Here is a 20011-nt window from a genome sequence, read left to right on the forward strand (position 1 = left end):
ATGTGTAACCTTTCTCTTTGTTTTCCCTATGCCATGAACCTTCCCTATATTTAGTCCACATTACAATAGAATTAGATTACATTAAAATTAAAGGAGAATGCGTTGTCAACATTAACAAAATCAACATTTTTTGGTAGAAAAAATCATCATTTCAATTTTTAGATAAACAAATTGAACTTAAAACTTGTTAGATAAACGAAAATACAATTCAATTCGTTAGATTTACGAACTAGTTCAATCATGTATATTACCGAACTTGAAGGTCAAAAATAGTTGGAGATGTGAACTCAAAATTAGACTAAAAAACCGTCTATAATGACTGATCTTATTTTGAGACAAGTACCAACGCAATGGCACACGTCATCCATGGAATGTTCACGTAATTCTTTCCTTATATATATACATACGTAGTCCCCAATTGAAACTCAGAAGAAGTATCTTTGTTTTTACTATTACTCTCTTAAATTCAATGGCTGCTATTCCTCCTCCTATTCCTGATGTGGTGAATCCTCTTTTCACTCCTTACAAGATGGCCAACTTCAATTTATCCCACAGGTATTATTCCGAGAATAAGTTTTTTAAATTTACTCTGTCGTGATTATGAATTAGCAAGTAGATCGTTAGATATCCCTAGAATAATTGGTGGCTAGGATAAAGAGTAAGTTTTATGACCTCAGGTACTGAAAGTTGTTTATATTGTTGTATGAATTGCAGAGTGGTATTGGCACCACTGACTAGACAGAGATCATACAACAATGTTCCACAGCAACATGCTGTGTTGTATTACAGTCAGAGAACTTCAAAGGGTGGTCTTCTCATTGCTGAAGCCACTGGTATTTCTGACACTGCTCAAGGCTATCCTGATACACCTGGCATTTGGAATCAACAACAAGTTCAAGCTTGGAAACCAATTGTAGATGCTGTTCATGCCCATGGTGGTATCTTCTTTTGTCAGATTTGGCATACTGGAAGGGTCTCCAATTCAAGTACATTCCTCATCAATTCAACATCTTTACTTTTCATTCATGTTTTCTAAGGGATTATTATTCTCTCACAAAAGGGATCAAAACTATAAAAAAAACATGATTGTTATTTTAAAATAAAGTAACTTATTCACCACCAGCGGGTGTTGGTTCAAGTGGTTAATGTTTGATTCCCCTTAAGCAAAGTCTCGTGTTCGAGTCTTGTGGATGGAAAAAATACCCGCTGGGAGAGTTAGCCCACATACCTGTGGATGTTCCGGCTCAGACATGATTGCCTCCACTGTGAGGATACATGTGTGAAACCAAAAATAAAATTATTCACCGATCCTTGTGGTACCTAGAGTGACACATAAGTGAAACCACTTTTTATGGCTTATAGGAAGGGTTCTTATGACCTCACCCACCATATCTTAGTGGCATACCCCAAACATTATTACACCTCATACCTATAAGTCTTCATTTGCTTGGTTTTAATGGCTCTCTGGTGCAGCAATACTGCATATTACTTTGTTCTGGGTACCATTCTTTTTGGATAGGTGTATCATCAACTGTTTCCATCTACTGTGTCGCACCGGCCCGAAAGAAATACTTAGCCAAGTTATTAGTCTTTTGATAACCTCAGTAGGAGAAGTTGCATTGGGAGAAGAGGTGGTTAACTGTCTCTTGTTGGCTATAACACAGAACATAGTTGCTATCTGCTATCAGCACATTCATTCTCATCAATCTATCTCTAGTTAGGATTCTTCCATGCATAGCTAGCCAAACACAAATAACTTTCGATATTCAATAGTCATCTTTTCCTCATTATAATCAAAGTAACTATTGATTAACACTAGTAGCTTTTCAAGTAAAAATTGATTCTTTTGATTTTAACCAAGAACACATAGCTCTTGTTTACACCAAAATATATAATAAGTTAAATCAATTTTTTACCCAATCTATAATCACTTGTGTTTAAGCTTAAGCAAATAGGTCCTTAGTCATAGTTAGCTAAGCTAGTCATGACTTAAATATGATAGTTGACATAGTTAACAGAATTCAACCAACTAATAATTGGCACCTTCAGTGTTCATATCTCAGCTATACTAAGCTGAACCTTGCTCATTTGTATCAATACACAGATTATGAGTTTCATATCAATTCTTCACTCTACACCTTAACGTATGTGTGCTAATGCTCGGACATGTTAAGTGAGGAGACTTAATTGGTCAAGTCAATTTATGTTTAACTAACTCGAGCTATACCATTGGTAGAGAATGTCTCATTATTACCTTTATTTTCATGTCAAACTGGCACTAACATATTTCTTTTACACAAATCAAATTAATTTCGACAGTAAAGTGGAAATGATTGGAGTGTTTTGTCATTGAGTATTGTCAGTGTGAATATGCATCAATTGTCACAAGCCTCTTCTACAGCCAGTACATCTCCAAATCCTTTGAGGGACCAACAATTTCATAATTAGCTAGTTAGTTGCTGAGTTGCTGTACAACTGGCATCGGTTATGATTAGTTAATTCATTATTATTCATTGAGATTAATTTACTGAAATTAGTTATAAGGTAGTTCAGTATTTAAGGACAATGTATAGATAGCTTTGTATCTTCACTTGATCAAACTTCCATTGCTTCATCAATCAGAATGCAATGTCGTTCCGCAACTCTCTCTCTCTCTCTCTCTCGTTTGATCCCAGTTCCTTTTTTATTTTTGCACATCTATGCTATGCACACCATTTACATGTTTAATGTATGCCCATTTTCCATATTAATTTGAACAGGTTTTCAGCCAAATGGGCAAGCCCCGATATCTTCTACAGACAAGCCACTCACGCCACAAAAACGAAGTAATGGCATTGATGTAGCAGAATTTGCACCACCGAGGCGGCTAAGGACAGATGAAATTCCTCAAATTGTAAATGACTTCAGACAAGCTGCAAGGAATGCTATTGAAGCTGGTAAATCACTGACTTTTTTCGTGTACAAATGTTTCTGAAATTAATATTGCTTCAATCATAGTAAGAACTGGTTTCAGAAACTAGAGAGTTTGTTGCTTTAAGGGGCACTCAAATGTTTATAAATCATGTAACATACCCTTGGTAATGCAAATTATAGGTTTTGATGGGGTTGAGATCCATGGGGCTCATGGCTACCTACTTGAACAATTTTTGAAAGACAAAGTGAATGACCGAACAGATGAATATGGGGGATCCCTTGAGAACCGTTGTCGATTTCCATTGGAAGTTGTTGAAGCTGTCGTGAATGAGATCGGGGCAGAAAGAGTCGGGATTAGATTATCACCTTTTGCAGATTATGCAGAATGTGAAGACTCCAATCCCAAAGAATTGGGGCTGTATTTGGTTAATGCCTTAAATAAATATGGCATTGCATACTGTCACATGGTGGAACCAAGAATGAAAACTCTTGGTGAAAAAGCTGAATCCTCTGATAGCCTGGTCCCATTGAGAAAGGCCTTCAATGGTACTTTTATAACTGCAGGAGGTTATGACCGGCAAGACGGGATCGATGCCGTGGCTGAAGACCGGGCTGATCTTGTTGCTTATGGTCGTTTGTTCTTAGCTAATCCAGATTTGCCAAAGCGATTTGCGCTTGATGCTCCTCTCAACAAGTACAACCGCAACACATTCTACACTTCTGATCCTCATGTTGGATATACAGACTACCCTTTTCTTGACTGAATAAACCAATGCCTTCACAACCATGCCTAAAACTTACTTATCTAATAACCTTGTCTTACCTTCCAATTTGGTTGGTTAGTGCATTAAGAATAATGATTCCTACTCTTAGTTTAAAATACGCATTCTTCACATACTTTTTTGCTAGCACTTTGAGTGTAAAACATTAATTTGTGCGTAATAATAATGTGACTATATTATGAGTCTTTTCCTTGATAATATTATGCTCGTGTTATGTATGATATTTCAATTAGAATATCTATCTATTAATACTCCACTCCATTGAATCTAATGCTACATGCTTTGAAGTTCAAATCCATTCTACTGCTGCTTTCAAAAGTTAATACTCAAATCTAGTTTAATAGAACCGTTTGCTAAATTAATGTATCATTCATCTTTTGCATATTCTCTTATTTCTATCTTATTTCTTTCTCAACCCAAGAAGAATATGCAATAACGTAAAAAAACATCCAACAACCCTCTAATAATGCACAAAATGAGAATTTACATAAACTTTACGTATATCATATCAATTAACACAATTTATCTTCTTAAATCTTCACTCTCTATTGAGTTTATATATTGCAATTCTTATAATTAAATTATTTTTCTTAAATAATATAGCATAGAGATGATACATTCTATATCAAAAAGTATAAAAATGTGAGTCGGCCGATGAGGAGTGCTAGTTGACAGACTACTGTAGATAAAGGCACTACTTTATAAAATTTCTTTTATTCATATGCCAAAATATGATAAGTTTGAGACAATGAATGAAACATAATTGAAGACAGGTGATCTTTGTCCAATTGTAGCCTATCGGGTATAAGACACTATGCCTATCTTATAAGGGTTTATGACTATGAAAATAATCTCAAACAAGTAAAAAAATATATTATGTTGGTACAGATTGTAACAATTTCACAATTAGTTTTATTTTAACTTTAAATTTTGGTAACTTTATGACTGTGTTTTTTTTTTTTGAAATCCCATTTTATTTAATTATTTGTGTATGAGTTGAAGGATCAAAAGAACGAAAATATAGAGCAGAAAAGTTATGCTCTGAAATAGAGAGCAGTTCCCAATGTTACAGGAAAAAGCAAAAGATATATATGTGTATATATGTGCCCCTCTTTAATGCAAAAGATGGTGATGGATGATGAAAACATTGTCACATTTTGAAAACATAAGTGAAGTATCTCATGCCCAAAATCTAGATAAGGATCATATGTCCCAAACATGTCCCAAAGTCTGTCACGAACCAATCATCATATATCACATCAGTTAAAAAATTTAAACAATCATGATTTTGTATATTTTTGCTTCACTATGATTGGTTTAGTACATGCTTAGGAATAGCTGAATGATTTCATCCCAAAATTCATTTCAATGTAGGAAACAAAGAAGAAGACACAATGGTATGGCTTCTCTCTCTGTTTTGAAAGCATGAAAATAAAGAAAGAAACTACAAGGTGTGGTGATTTAGGAAGACAGAAAGTGAAAGCAAGAAGCAGATCTTCTTTGTATTCTTTTTTGACTTCTCTTATTAGCATGTATATTAATAACACAATTGGAAGTATACTTGTATTCCAAACATTCCTTAACCAACAAAACAAAAAACAAAAAGTTATACATATACACATGGATAAGGTACAATACAAGAATATTATATATTTATATACATATAAATATAATACAACTCATCAATGACTTTAGCTTTTGCATAGTTGAAGTGCTTTTGCTTTGATTGGAAGACTAAAACAGGAACAAGAATATTAGTATTAAGGAGATGATTCTGGTAGATCTCACTCACTTTGCTGACTTGACTAGTGGCCAACCTTTGTTCATCTCAACTGGGACCCACCCTTCTATGTTTACAAACATTCACGATTAGTCTGAGAGTTCGATTTTGAAAGAAAATAAAAATAAAATTTTGATAGTCATGAAATACATTTGTGACATGACATTTTCTTTCATTTTAAATTCAACTCTCAAACTAACTTTAAAACTCGTCAACCTTCTCTTTGCCCTATTAAGTATTTTATTATTTCTCCCACGTAAAGAAGTCATAAATTACACACCAAAAACTTGTGTTATTCTCACTCCTTCCTCATTTTAAGGAATATCTAAATAACTATATTTTATAAGAATAAATTGAGGAAATAAATGTCATATACTTTTTTTTTAAATTTTATAACCTGGCTCTAAGGTTTACATAACTAAATCTTTTTTACCTTGACATTAAAAATATTCAAACATTTGAATCCCAATAGCTGAATCATTCCCCCTCTTCATAAAAAAAATGTTACCTATAGCAAATAAAACAAAACATGATAAAAAAAAGTTGTTCAATCATAATGCATGATTGAGCTTGAGTTAATGTTTTTCAAGCTGAGGCCAAATAACATAAGTTTATTAAAGCCAAAAATGTATTACCTAAATGTAAGACTAGGCCTAAATGAATTACAATCATAATGCATGAACTGAACATGATTTCATTGGGTTTGAGTCATATAAGACTAGGCCTAAATGAATTAGAATCTATGTTGATCTAGTTTTTATTTATAAGCTCAGCCATTTATGAGACTTGTACTCATTTTTTGTAAGTTTAATAAATCAATGCTGAATGATTTACTCATAATATAAAAAATATTTACATTATTGGTGTATGCATGTTAAATCTTTTTGTGATAATTTAATAATATGAATAAAGCTCTTATTCTGAGCTGACTGCACTTTATTATTCTTTTCAAATTCGATACTTTGGTGTTGTGTTGTGAAGAACGAGTCCCTATGTTGTTCCAAAGAGAGAGAAAAGACAAACACTACTTCAATCTCTCTCTTTCTCTTTTTTCTTTTGTCTGTCTCATTGTCTTGTTCTCTCTCTCTCTCTCTCTCTCTCTTTCATTCATGTTCTTACACTTTTAAGAGTGACACATACACATACTTATCACCACAAGGGAAAGAAATAAAACCTTATACACCACATTAGCTTCTTCTTCTTTCACAAGTAGAGATTTTTTTGTGACCCTTCTATCTAAGGTACTTGAGAAGCTGTATGAAGTACAAGTTTAACAATGAGAGATGATAATTCCAATAAAAGCAAGGTTTTTTCCACACCCCTCACCTTCAAAAATTAATCTTTTATTTTCTTCTCTCTCTTTTCTTTCTTGGAGATGAAATTCAACATTTTGATTTTAACTGTTTTTTTTTGTGTGTGTTTTGTGGTGGTTCATGAAGCTCTCATGGTCCAAGAGAATGGTCAGAAAGTTGTTCAACATCAAAAGCAAAAGTGAGGACTCACCACATCAACCAGAAGATGGTGTTGCTTATAATGGAGGTGGGTTTATCTTCAAATTTCTACTCATGATTGTTTTAACATATCAACATTGTGAACTAATATTTAAAACCTTGGTTTTAATTATCAAGATAAAATAGGGTACCATCACCAACATGCATAAGCTTCAATTCCATAATAGATTGTGATATTATCACTGTCTAGTACAAGGGTACATTGTATAATTTCTGTGCTTTTAGTTGAGTAGCAGAGAAACCAAAGGAACTAGACAAATAACCTCATCTAGAAACTAATTTAAAGCCTGAGTTTGTTTTATCAAATATTTATAGTAATGTCAACATATAAGTTAAGTTATGCCAAACATTGAATTTTTATATTATTCAGTTATTCTATTTCTTACTATATACTTCTAGCTAGGGAACTAAACAAATTGTAACCATATTTTACACTCACATATTTGTTAATGAAATCTGATTTTAACTTTTTTGCTTCCTTCACTAGTACAAGCTACTTTGTACCATCTTTTGAGTTAGAGTTTGATGCATTCAAACTTGTTTCCTTATTCAGGAGGTGATGTGCAATACAGAAGACGGAACAGCTTTTCCGAGAGAGAGCCATCCACAATAAAAAAGAGCAAAACAGGTACAGAATTTTGTTACACTTGTGAAAATGCTGATATTATGTTTTCTAAATGCTGAAATTCATACAATATCTTTATATATGCACAGAAAAGTTTAGCAGGAATTCGGAGCGGGTCAGGCGAGCAAGAATGAATCTTGACCATCCTCGAGTTGTTGATGTTCAGAACTATAGGTATATTTCTTCTCTGATTTTATGTCTTTACCAAAACTTTTGTGTCATTTATTTAGTGTTTGACTTTGTTCAATTTATCACGAGTGCTTCTTTTTTCTCTGTTGGCAGCATTTTTGTTGCTACATGGAATGTAGCTGGAAGATCCCCATCGAGCAATTTGAATTTGGATGATTGGCTTCATGCCTCAGCACCTGCAGATATTTATGTTCTTGGGTAAGAAGTCGTACTAAAATCGCATCATTTGTCCCACACTTTCTGCCACTTCTTTCGATTGATCGGGAAAATAAGATTTCAAATCACTTGATTTAAAGATACAATAACTTAATAACTTTGTGATCAATAAGTCGGAATTGGCATTGGAAAATGACACGAAGTGTGGAGCAACATATATTATCCCTTCAAACTAAGTAATAGTTATTTGCTACTAATGTCACATTTCTACGTGTTTTATAATTGCAGATTTCAAGAGATAGTTCCCTTGAATGCTGGTAATATCCTTGGGGCAGAGGACAATGGCCCTGCCAAAAAATGGACAGCTCTCATTCGGAAAACTTTGAACAATCTTCCTGGTACTAGTGGAGGTGGTGGTTATTATACACCATCTCCTGTTCCTCAACCGGTAGCAGAATTAAATGCAGATTTCGAGGGATCAGCTAGGCAGAAGAATTCATCTTTCTTCCACCGGCGGTCATTCCAAACATCATCTAACAGCTGGCGGATGGACAATGACCCTTCAACTATGCAGCCACAACTAGATCGAAGGTTCAGTGTTTGTGATCGTGTAATTTTCGGTCACAGGCCAAGTGACTTTGATCCCAGTTTAAGATGGGGTTATAGGCCTAGTGACTACTCGAGGGCAAGTGACTATTCCAGGGCAAGTGACTACTCTAGACCGAGTGACTACTCTAGACCGAGTGACTATTCAAGATGGGGTTCACCTGATGATGACAATGGCCATGGAGATTCGCCCAGTACAGTCTCATTTTCACCGATGTCTTATGGTGGACCCACCTCTAATGAAGATGGGTATGGCATGCCAGGGAATTCGAGGTACTGCCTTGTTGCAAGTAAGCAAATGGTCGGAATTTTTCTTACTGTGTGGGTGAGAAGTGAATTGAAAGATCATGTCAGAAACATGAAAGTATCATGTGTTGGCAGAGGATTGATGGGTTATCTTGGAAATAAGGTGAATTTTAAATGAGTCATGACAGTCCTTTTTTTTACCTTAGATGTATATACTCTTGGCAAAAGTGCTAATTACTTGAAAAATTGAAATCGGCTTAAATGAGAGAGTTATTATGCTTGTACTTTCAGGGATCCATCTCAGTTAGCATGTCTCTACACGAAACAAGCTTTTGCTTCGTTTGTAGCCATTTAACCTCAGGACAAAAAGAAGGTGATGAACTAAGAAGAAATTCTGATGTGATGGAGATTCTTAAAAAGACAAGGTTTCCTCGTGTTCATGGTGCAGGCAATGAGAAGTCTCCTGAGACAATCCTCGAGCACGAGTAAGAATCTACTCGCATACCTTATCAGTATAACTATTATTTTAAATTTGTACTCTAATATGAGCACCACGTCGTATTGCAATTGCTAATATATCACCTTATCTAGATTTCTAATGTAACATTATGATTTCAATCTCTTTTCATTTAACAACAGCTTTGTGTTAACTGTTCTAATCTTGATTTTAATTTCTACAGTCGAATTATATGGCTAGGAGATTTGAATTATCGGATTGCCCTCTCCTACCGTTCTGCTACAGCCCTCGTTGAGATGCAGAATTGGAGAGCATTGTTGGAGAATGATCAGGTATACATGCCTGTATTACCTTGTTATAAATATCTCCATTTTCTCTTCTACCTTCAAAGCTTTAGTTGCATTGTTGTGTAACAAACAATCACTCTCATATGTATCGACATTCCTTGCAGTTGAGAATAGAGCAGAAAAGAGGCCGTGCATTTGTTGGATGGAATGAAGGGAAAATTTATTTTCCTCCAACATACAAGTATTCAACTAATTCAGATAGATACGCCGGAGGCGATATGCACCCGAAGGAAAAAAGGCGAACACCTGCTTGGTAAGTTAATCAGTCACCTAATCAAAGTACCGCGGATTTATCAGAAATCCCCCAACCCGTGTATGCAAAAAAGAGGCAATTACGATATTATCTTGTTAAGCTGTTGCAACTTATGCTAATATAGCAAAAAATTCTTCTGTATAGGTGTGACCGTATTTTGTGGTATGGAGAAGGCCTACATCAATTATCTTACGTCCGCGGAGAATCAAGGTTTTCAGACCACAGACCTGTTTATGGCATATTTTGGGCTGAGGTTGAGTCAAGTCATGGAAGATTGAAGAAAAGTATGAGCTGTTCTCGATCCCGAATCGAGGTGGAGGAACTTCTACCACATTCTCGTGGATATACGGAACTAAGCTTTTTCTAAAGGAATGAAAGGATGGCCAGGTATAAGATATGCCCAACCATATTCACATACTCTCTCAATTATAAGTACAAGATTCTTGCTTGTAAGATAGTGCAACTGCAACCATATTTTTTAAGCTCATGCACACATAGATACAAACTGAAAATTGATATATACTTACAAATTTTCCTACACCACAAGAAAGTAAAATCTGTGTAGTAATAATCATATCATTTTAATTAGAAAAATCTTACATGCATTATTGTTACTGTTTACTTCAGAAACTGGTCAACAAGAGGGAGGTTAAAGTTTGAAGAGATTCATCTATATATAAGTTGATAGAGACAACCCAATTCCCAAATACCGAAAAAGGTTAGTTTTATTTTTCTTGGTTCTGCTTTTGCTATGAACTTCTCTGTCTAACTTTAACTTTAACTTTTTTCATTGTCAGGTGCAAATATGTAATTTTGTTCTATACTTCAGTCCTGCTTTGCAATACACTATTAGGTACTTACATTATTCTGTTGTTATTATTACTGTTAGTGACATATGCATGCAGACTCATAATCAAAGCACCTTTTTTTATGCAGGAAAGGAGGAAGATGATTTTTTTATTCATGAAGAAATTTTTGTTTTTTTTTTAAGAATATTTATGATGACTGAATGAAGGTGAAAAGATCATCAAGTAATCATTAGGGTACAAACTTTTTTTGTTTCTAGCTTAAAAAAGATTAGAGTTTTGATGTATACTGATTGCTACAGTGATGTAAAAGAAATTGTATAAAGAGGAAAAAATGAAAATTATAATTAATTAATGATAGAATCATACTGTTATTTTGTCCACTTGTTTTTGGGTACAATAGGATCTCAACAAAATAAAATATTAGGACTATAGGTTATACTCTTAGCTTATTCTCAAGTTCTTGTTTTGATATGAAATTATAGTTTACAAGTATTTATAACATGATTCAATGTTTTCAAAAAACAGTGAATACATTCTCTGTTTTTTTCAAGTAGTGAATACATTCTAGAGATCAACTATATCAAAAGGTTATTTATTCCATTCCTGAGACAATCACATACTCCAAAAGAAATTAATTTCTTACCCAAAAGGTGAGAAATACTGTTAGTAGTACCATAAGCACAAAAAAATAAATGGTGAGTATCATAGTTGTTTCCCTCCCCCTTTTAATGCATTAAAGATAAGATCATATTAACTCAATAGAGTTCCCTCAGCCTCAAATGCAGAAAGTTGGTTATCTGCATAACCAAACTGTATATAATTTTCAATTCAAGTATATTATAAAACATGTATGTTCCAGATTCCAAGTGTGAACACATTAAAACATATATAGAAAGTAGGAGGAGTTGTTTACCAACACCACCTTTTCTTTTGTCATTTTCTTTCTCTACAAAAGCCAATTCATCCTTCTTCTCAAACCACTGTCTTCTTCATAGTAGTAAGGATTCCAAACAACAAAGAAAAGGGATTCCAACACATCAGCATTGGTCAATTCTAACTCCAATGGCACACAGAAGAATGGGTTTGGTTCTGGTTGCATTGGCCATGCTGCTCAAAGGAGGTGCCGGACAATCGAGTTGTGTGACTACGTTAATCAGCTTGTCGCCGTGCCTGAACTATATCTCCGGGAATTCGTCAACACCATCTTCAGGATGCTGCTCACAGCTTGCTAGTGTAGTACGCTCATCACCCCAATGCCTGTGTCAGGTTCTTAATGGGGGTGGATCATCGTTGGGGATCAACATCAACCAAACTCAAGCTCTGGCCTTGCCTGGTGCATGCAATGTTCAGACCCCACCCACTAGTCAGTGTAATGGTGAGACAACAAAATTCTACTTGAGTAAAATTCCCGATATACTTAAATATACATAATACATATTAAAGATTATGAACATTATATCATATATAGTCAACATCTTTCATGTCAAATCATCGAGAATAGATATATAAAACCAAAGCGAAAGTGTACCTTAATATATTCATATAGAATATGGTGAATGAACTTTATATCATCATTCATTATGTATCCACCAACTACATGTCTCTTATCTTTGTGTCCTTCTTTATCCTTGTAAGTAAATGCATATTCACAGTAGAACATGTAGTTTTTTTGGCCTTCCATCAAGAGTATTGCTACTTGAAAATAGAAATAAGACTTTAGATATTTACACATTAATTGTCATGACAATTATGTTTATAATCATATACCTTACTTAAATTAGATCACTTAATTTAACTACTTACAATAATGATCCTAAACACACTCAAACATTACATGTGTGACCCAAAATTGTTCGGCCCTTTGAAAAAGATCCATATCTTTCTGCTAACTTACCTAATGTATATCAAAACAGCTGCTTCACCTGCAAGTACACCAACAGGAACAGTTGTAGACACACCAGCAGAGTCTCCAAATTCAATTCCATCAGGTAATAAACACTGATTCATCATTTTAGTTGATTCATCAAAAATATATTTTTACTCACAAATAATTCACACCGCAACGCCGCAATCCGCATCACAACAGCCACAATGACCGCAATTGCAGTAACCGCAACGGCAACCGCAATCACGACTGCAACCGCAATTTAAAACACTGCCCACACTTTGATTATCTAAGTTGTGCTCTGAATGTGTTAAGTGTTAACCATTCAAGTTATCATTAAATTGCAGGAACTGGATCCAAAACTGTACCCACAACTCAGAATGGCTCATCCAATGGGAATTCCATCAAATTGTCAATTCCTCTGTTCCTTATTTTAGCAGCAACTTATGCTTCAGCTTTCACCACATACTGATTCTTTTATCAAATGGGTTCCATTTTATGATGCTAGTTTTTGCTTGTTATGCCTCATTTCCCTTGTTTTCTTCATATGTTATCGAGTTCAATATATTCATTTTGGTAATCTCTACTGAGTTACATGCTTTGTATTATGAGATATTTACTCTATATTATAATAAAGATTGATTACAAATTGTGGCTTTCTATTGTACACTATTAGTAAATCATTCACCATTAACTTGTTAATTGTTATTGACTTTCAAACAGAAATAATACAAATCAATAATCGATACAATAATAGAATAGATGATGACATTAATTGTGATGACTTCTGTCATATTCTAGTGCTAGCCACACAATCACCATAATTAAAACCAAAATTTTGAAATATTCAAGAACCAAAATTCGAGAGTAAATTATCTGTACTAACACAAAAATAAATATATTTTGAGATGCTAAAAAACATATTTAATCCTATCAACACTAGTGTAAATTGGGAGTGACTAGTTTTGATTATGTACAACCTTTAGGTAACAAAACCAAAGAAAAGGAAAAATCTTCTATCAAAGTATGTATTTTTTAGACCACTAATAATTTTCCTTAGGAAAATCATGTTCAAGTCAAAACCATCAATAATATGAAGATTTTTTCTATATAGAAAACTCAAAACCAAAACGTTATTCAAGGAGAGAATAGAATATGTACCACCAATGATAATATTTACAAATAGTATTTGAACTAAAATTAAGGTAAATTAAATTTATTAATAGTAACTCATACTTAAATATTTGTCTAAAAACATTAATGGTATGTTGGTATATGTTTGATTCACTTTAAACAAGGTTTCATATTCGAGTCTTGTAAATAAAAAAATACATGTTTAGAGAGTTAACCTATATACACATGGATGTTCCCGATTCGAATACGATTGACTGGATCGGGAGTTATTGCAAGTGGGACACTACCTTCTGTAGCACACATTCCCCGTCTTCACGTATATAATGCCCCATGAAAAATCAATGCATCACCAAATCAAAATCAAACAGTCCTACCCCTTCTCTCCCCACACAAACACAAAGGAGTTGAGGGGAATGTTGTCTAGTTCGAGACCATTCTTTTGAAGTGAAAAATATCAGTAAATGATTTCGAATCAGACTTCATTCCCCTTAACTTAAACTTAAAGTGTCTACGAAGATGATAAAAGATGATGATGTTATTCAACCTTTCAACAATTCAATTTATTGTTTCTCTCCGTCAAGATGATTAAATGGGTAATAACATGTAACAATTATTTTCTCTTCATAATTTCATGGAAGTTTGTGTTTCTTTCTTAAAATTTGCATTAGAAACTAGAAAGCTCAAACTCCAGTGAAAATATTTTGAACTTGTTATTGAGCAAGATTATTAACCTATCTGCTACCATTCCAAATATAACTAGGTTTTTTGACTCAAGAAATAATGTTTCTCCTGCATGTTATTTTACTAAATTTATTTGATCATGCATAGAGGAAGTTGCATTCATCAAGTCTTTTTTTCTTGTTTTTAAGTTCAACTTAAACATATTCTAAAAAAATCAGGTTTTTATATCTCAAGTCAATTACATTCCAATAAGTAGCGTAAAAAAATTATTTTCTGAAGTGTTAGTGTGAAACATTACTGAAAGGGGTTACCCAAATAACCAATCAGAGTGATGGATTGTCTCTCTTTTTTTCTTTCTGAAGTTGAATATTTTGTTAAGTGGCTTTGCTTGTGGAGAGTTGCAAGGAATATAAGTTTGGGGCCTTTCACTTTATTTGTTGCATGATAGGAGGGATTCTTTTGAATACACGACCAAATAAAGTGAATCACCAAATAATATAAAAATGTTATTTTATGTTTTTTTATGGTGGTAACTTTTCATTAGATTATGACACAACGAGATATAAGAAATAAGACACTTGATCCCAATTCTTAATCTGGGACCACAATAATTAATTTTGATGAAAATCCATTTTCTTAAACGTTGAAAGATATAATGTTAAGCATGGATAAGAATAGTGAATATTTGGAAGAAATGATATAAAATAGGATTTAATATGTATACATTAAAAGTATAAATGTTTTATATTATTAGCAAATTATTCATCATTCATATAATTATTAACTCTTAGATTTTAAACTCTACAAGATATATGTTTATGAATAGAAATACAAATCTTACTTTGACTTTTTCAATTGATGGATCTTTGCCACCACTAATTAATTAACCATGGCTTTAATAATGAGAAATGACATCATTTTTTAGTGTTAATTACGTTGGCATACAAATATGGTGTAGTTTAGCGAGTGAATGAAAAGAGAAGAGAAACATATTGAGTATGTTACGTTATCACAAACACAAACATAAAGTTGATTCATATACATGCATCTCAAACCCATATACATGCACACTAAATTCATAATTAAACTACACATAAATTAATTTTGAAATTTGCCTAAACTTTTAAAAAGGAAAACATTTCATTTAAGTGGAAATGGAAGCATTAATCGTCAAAAAGTATGATGTTTAAATAACAAAAAAACTTGTTTAATTTGTTAAAATAGAAAATTCATTTACGTCTACAAAATATAATTTGGATTGTTTATTCATTAACTCAGTTAATGCACATGAAAATAAGAAAAATGAAGGATAGTAAATAACCTACAATTCCATGAAGTACAAAAATAAAATCCTAGGAGAAGGGTACATTTTGACACGTAAAGTAAATGCAACTATTAAAGAACCGACAAATGTACAACACTTTCCCTCAATATTTTGATGACTTTCTCCCTCGATAACCCGAGTTAGGATACTCTTCGTTAATAGAGAGACGAATATTACAAAAAATATATTAATATGATAAGAAATTTTATCATTATATACAATAAAATAACACTTTTGTTATTAGAAACACATATAAGTAGATCATCACTCATAATAATAATAATAATAATAATATTATTATTATTATTATTATTATGTGGTGAATGGGAATGGAGGGTTAAATGTAATTTGGGCATGATGAGATGAATGAAGAAGTGGGCTAGCTTTGGGCCGTAGCCTAATACACATGAGGCCCATGTGCATTATTGTGCCACGTAGACACATTTATTTCTTTCTTCTTCTCTCTAACCAAACTTTATCCCTTTTCTCATTCATTCTCTATCATCTTACGCTGTTTTTGGTGGTTGGTTTCTTTGACATGTTTTTTACCCAAAAACGACGTCGTTCTTTTACGCTGCTTCTATCTCATCTTCTCCGTTTCATTTTTGATTCACTCGATCTATGATTTTCTAGAATAATTCAAATTATATATAATAAAAACAATGGAGGATGCATTTTACCTTGATATAGTTGAGTTTTTGAAGAAACCTTCCGTAACGGAAACATTCGTCGACATTTTACTATGCGCCGTTCCGATTTGGGTTGCCGTTATGATCGGTTTGCTAATCGGTTGGTCCTGGCGCCCTAGATGGACCGGTTTGATTTTTATCGGTTTACGTACCAAGTTCCGGTTCATCTGGACCGCTCCGCCAGGGTTCGGTGCTCGCCGTCTCTGGTTCGCTTTCACCGCTCTCTCCGCTTTCTCCATTTGCCGCACTTTTTGGTCCAATTTCAATGGCAGACGCAAGGATGAGCCTCAACCTCAATCGGTAACGCAATCTGACAACGTCAACTCCGATTTTGGCAACGCAACCGATCGGTAATTCAATTTTTGACTTGTCGTCTATGCTGTTGAGTTTTGTGTTTAAATTTATTTTTGATTTGATTATTCCTTTCATTACAAGCTTGTTTGATTTTTTATTATCTAGGAGGTGTTTGGAAGAGTTTATGGAAAAAAAAGTTGTTTGAGTTTACTAGGATAGCTTGTGAAGATAGCTTATGACACTCTATAAGCTCTTTTAGCTTATAAAGGCAGCTTATGAAAATAATTTATGCACTTTGATAAGCTCTCTTTAATTTATGTCGAAATTGGGTGAACTTTAGCACAAAGTTAAGGTTGTTGCCTTGTGAAATGGAGGTCATAGTTCAAATCTTGGAAACTGCCTCTTTGCATATTTGGAAGAGGTTATAGAAAACTTATTTGAGATTATGAGCTAAGATAATGGTTTAGCTCTTAGAATTAGTACAAAAAGAATGAAGCATTTGGTTCATTTTACAACTTGGTTATCGCATGTGCATTAGGTCTGGTGATAGAGCTGAGGAAGAGAGAGGGCAGGATATTGTTACACAGACTGATTTGGAACATCTTCTTCATCTTCTTGAAGTGAATGATGGAGTGATGGATTGGCAATGTTTTATGGAGAAGCCAACACCCAACATGCAATACAGTGCTTGGCGTCACGATCCGGAGGTAGGTAGATTCTGAGCTTCATTTTTCATCTCAATGTAGATTCTTGTCCATAATCGGATGCAGACTAATACATGACCTATATGAATGATGAATTTGGATATCCTTTTTTGTTAGAAGCACTTATCCCTCCAATCTGAAATTGGATTTTTTGTCATTTCAAATGCCCACAATATTCTACTCCCATCATCATTATCATAGACTTGATGATTATTTCTTTTTGTAGTTCCATAATAAAAATTTATCAGCATCTGATGTTGGATTTGTCAACAGAATGGACCTACAATATACCGTAGTAGAACCGTCTTTGAAGATGCAACTCCCGAGTTGGTGAGGGATTTCTTCTGGGATGATGACTTTCGTCCTAAATGGGATGCTATGCTTGCATATTGCGAAGTATTGGAGGAATGCCCTCATAATGGAACAATGATTTCTCACTGGATTAAAAAGGTATTTGGACTACAGATCTTAAAGTCTGTTTAATGTCAACTCTACAGTGGTTAGTGGTATTTGGCTCAGTAATGCCTCTTTTAATCCTTCTGCCTGTGCCATGTAGTTCCCTTTCTTTTGTAGTGATCGAGAATATATTATTGCTCGAAGAATATGGCAAGCTGGAAATACATATTATTGTGTGTCGAAGGTACGGTTGTGACATGGTTCTCTTCAATTTTATGGCACTTTGTTGTGGCTTGTTTCTGTTTCTCTCACTAAAGCTAGAATAATCTAATGGGACAGGGAAGGATGGATTATGCATACAGGAAAAGAATAAATGCAAAAACATCCCCTCTCCCTCCCCGAAACAAAAATGTACAAACACAGATAAAAAACTTCACAAAATCTTGGTTGAATGCTAATTGGTTTTGAGAAATTCATATGTAGCAGACACCGAATGGGTTCATCATGTAGACATATGATTTGAACTCTTTTACAGGTTGTACTTTGTTGGAAATTTGAATATACCTCTGTTGGTGAAACTTATTGTTTTACTTCTAGTGTCTCTTGCACATGTCTGGTCATTTCTGTATGTTTTAGTATTTAATGGGATCCCTTAGTTTTTACGAATTTAGATTTCACTAAAACTGCAACATTACAAGTCAAAAGGATTGGCCTAGGGACTTCGAGTGCATGATGCGACAGAAATTAGTCTAATGTCTCCGTTGCCTTTACTTAACAGTTTCTTAAATCTTTGTACAATAAAAAAAAGTTTCTTAGCTCTTTTAATCATGTATTTTCTTTACTCCATCACTTGCAAATTATTTTCTACTTTATTCAAAGAATTTGTTCCGATGTTTTGTTGCTTCCTATATAATCCATTTCTCATACTTTAACTTATTAATCTCAGTCTGTACGGCATATATAAACTTATATCTGTGCTGTTAATAGTTTTTTTTTCTTAAAAAAGAGACATAAATACATAATTATTATTCTGCATAAGCACATGGTTTATTACTATTTAATCTTCAATGCTGTAGGGAGTGCCCTATCCAAGTTTGCCAAAACGAGACAAGCCCAGACGTGTAGAGCATTATTTTTCTAGTTGGGTAATCAAACCCGGTAAGACTGGTTAGAAAACAACAATTATTTGCTTGTTACTAGTAACTATCCAATGACGTTGTTTCAACTTCTCTTTTTTTGCGAAATTGGTGGCAGTGGAATCTCGCAAAGGAGATGGTCAGTTATCCGCATGTGAGGTTACCCTTTTACATTATGAAGACATGGGGATCCCGAAAGACGTTGCAAAGTTAGGAGTCCGCCACGGAATGTGGGGTGCTGTGAAGAAGTTGCACTCTGGAATGAGAGCTTACCAGAATGCTAGGAAAACGGATGGTTCTTTATCAAGATGCGCATTGATGGCAAGTAAAACAACCAAGATTTCTTTTGATAGAAACTTGCATTCCTCAGAGCATTTGTCTTCAGAGGAAGAGAAAAGACAAGGCATGAATAATAACAGACAAACTGGTCCTGGTATAGATTGGAAATGGATAGCAGTAGGTGGAACTGTTGCACTGGTTTTGGGTGTTCACAGTGGTGCAGTAGGGAGAGCATTGTTATTGGGAGCAGGACACAGGCTAGCAAGGAGGTGATCTATATAATCAGATATAATCAGGTCAATGGAAAGTTCTATTTATATCTCCATTCTCAAGATTCATCATCCTAAATTATATTTAGACCATCATCATATTTATCACTATCAAATGTTTAATTTTGTGGTTAATTTGTTGTATTAGTTTCAACCTGGTTAGATTGGTCTTCTGTATATTTAGAATGCGAAGCTGCAATTACATGCATTTTTTATTTATTCTTGAACAAAGAGAATCCTTTCAGGTTGTTAAGAAATTACGGACCACGGTTTTGTGTCTTATCAAGATTAATGCATGCTTTAAGTCCTTCCTTTAGATAAAGTTGCGGGCACTTTGAGTTTTTTCTCTATGTAAATAACTTTGCCCCTAAAAGAAAGATATGGGGATCCTCTCCGATATTGAAGGGAGATTCATCGATATTGAATGGAGATTGTGACACAATGAAAAAGAATCTTTAAGCAGGATTATATTGTATCAACTATCAAATGCTAAACTAGAGCTAGTTGAGCTCAACAATTCTGTAACACCACTACTCCACTAGTGAG

The 20011-nt window shown here is 34.0% G+C and overlaps 4 protein-coding genes across 9 annotated transcripts; all 4 read left to right on the top strand.

Annotated features, from left to right (window-relative positions):
- On the top strand, positions 446 to 3817 carry LOC109331294 (putative 12-oxophytodienoate reductase 11). The gene is made up of 4 exons (XM_019565702.1): positions 446 to 555; positions 715 to 986; positions 2760 to 2936; positions 3094 to 3817. Exons 1-4 carry the CDS (start codon positions 470 to 472, stop codon positions 3675 to 3677), a joined length of 1119 nt encoding a protein of 372 aa, XP_019421247.1. The 5' UTR covers positions 446 to 469; the 3' UTR covers positions 3678 to 3817.
- On the top strand, positions 6429 to 10999 carry LOC109331558 (type IV inositol polyphosphate 5-phosphatase 7-like). 2 transcript variants are annotated; one of them, XM_019566131.1, is made up of 13 exons: positions 6429 to 6781; positions 6915 to 7014; positions 7540 to 7614; positions 7701 to 7785; positions 7894 to 7998; positions 8245 to 8971; positions 9100 to 9293; positions 9489 to 9597; positions 9717 to 9865; positions 10010 to 10252; positions 10493 to 10583; positions 10663 to 10718; positions 10802 to 10999. In XM_019566131.1, exons 1-10 carry the CDS (start codon positions 6752 to 6754, stop codon positions 10230 to 10232), a joined length of 1797 nt encoding a protein of 598 aa, XP_019421676.1. In that variant the 5' UTR covers positions 6429 to 6751; the 3' UTR covers positions 10233 to 10252; positions 10493 to 10583; positions 10663 to 10718; positions 10802 to 10999. The 2 variants fall into 2 exon arrangements, with proteins under 2 accessions (XP_019421676.1, XP_019421675.1); XM_019566130.1 differs by having other exon boundaries at positions 10663 to 10999.
- On the top strand, positions 11607 to 13221 carry LOC109331560 (non-specific lipid transfer protein GPI-anchored 2-like). Of its 5 annotated transcripts, XM_019566138.1 has the most exons (4): positions 11695 to 12049; positions 12588 to 12602; positions 12639 to 12662; positions 12907 to 13221. In XM_019566138.1, exons 1-4 carry the CDS (start codon positions 11737 to 11739, stop codon positions 13029 to 13031), a joined length of 477 nt encoding a protein of 158 aa, XP_019421683.1. In that variant the 5' UTR covers positions 11695 to 11736; the 3' UTR covers positions 13032 to 13221. The 5 variants fall into 5 exon arrangements, with proteins under 5 accessions (XP_019421679.1, XP_019421683.1, XP_019421678.1 ...); XM_019566134.1 differs by having other exon boundaries at positions 11607 to 12049; positions 12588 to 12663; positions 12920 to 13221; XM_019566133.1 differs by having other exon boundaries at positions 12588 to 12662.
- Positions 16185 to 19776, top strand: LOC109331559. The gene is made up of 6 exons (XM_019566132.1): positions 16185 to 16737; positions 17220 to 17388; positions 17659 to 17835; positions 17942 to 18025; positions 18858 to 18939; positions 19036 to 19776. The coding sequence occupies exons 1-6, from the start codon at positions 16361 to 16363 to the stop codon at positions 19467 to 19469; spliced, it is 1323 nt and encodes a 440-aa protein (XP_019421677.1). The 5' UTR covers positions 16185 to 16360; the 3' UTR covers positions 19470 to 19776.

Source organism: Lupinus angustifolius, chromosome LG17, assembly GCF_001865875.1.
Source record: "Lupinus angustifolius cultivar Tanjil chromosome LG17, LupAngTanjil_v1.0, whole genome shotgun sequence".
In the NCBI taxonomy this organism is placed as follows: Eukaryota; Viridiplantae; Streptophyta; class Magnoliopsida; order Fabales; family Fabaceae; genus Lupinus; species Lupinus angustifolius.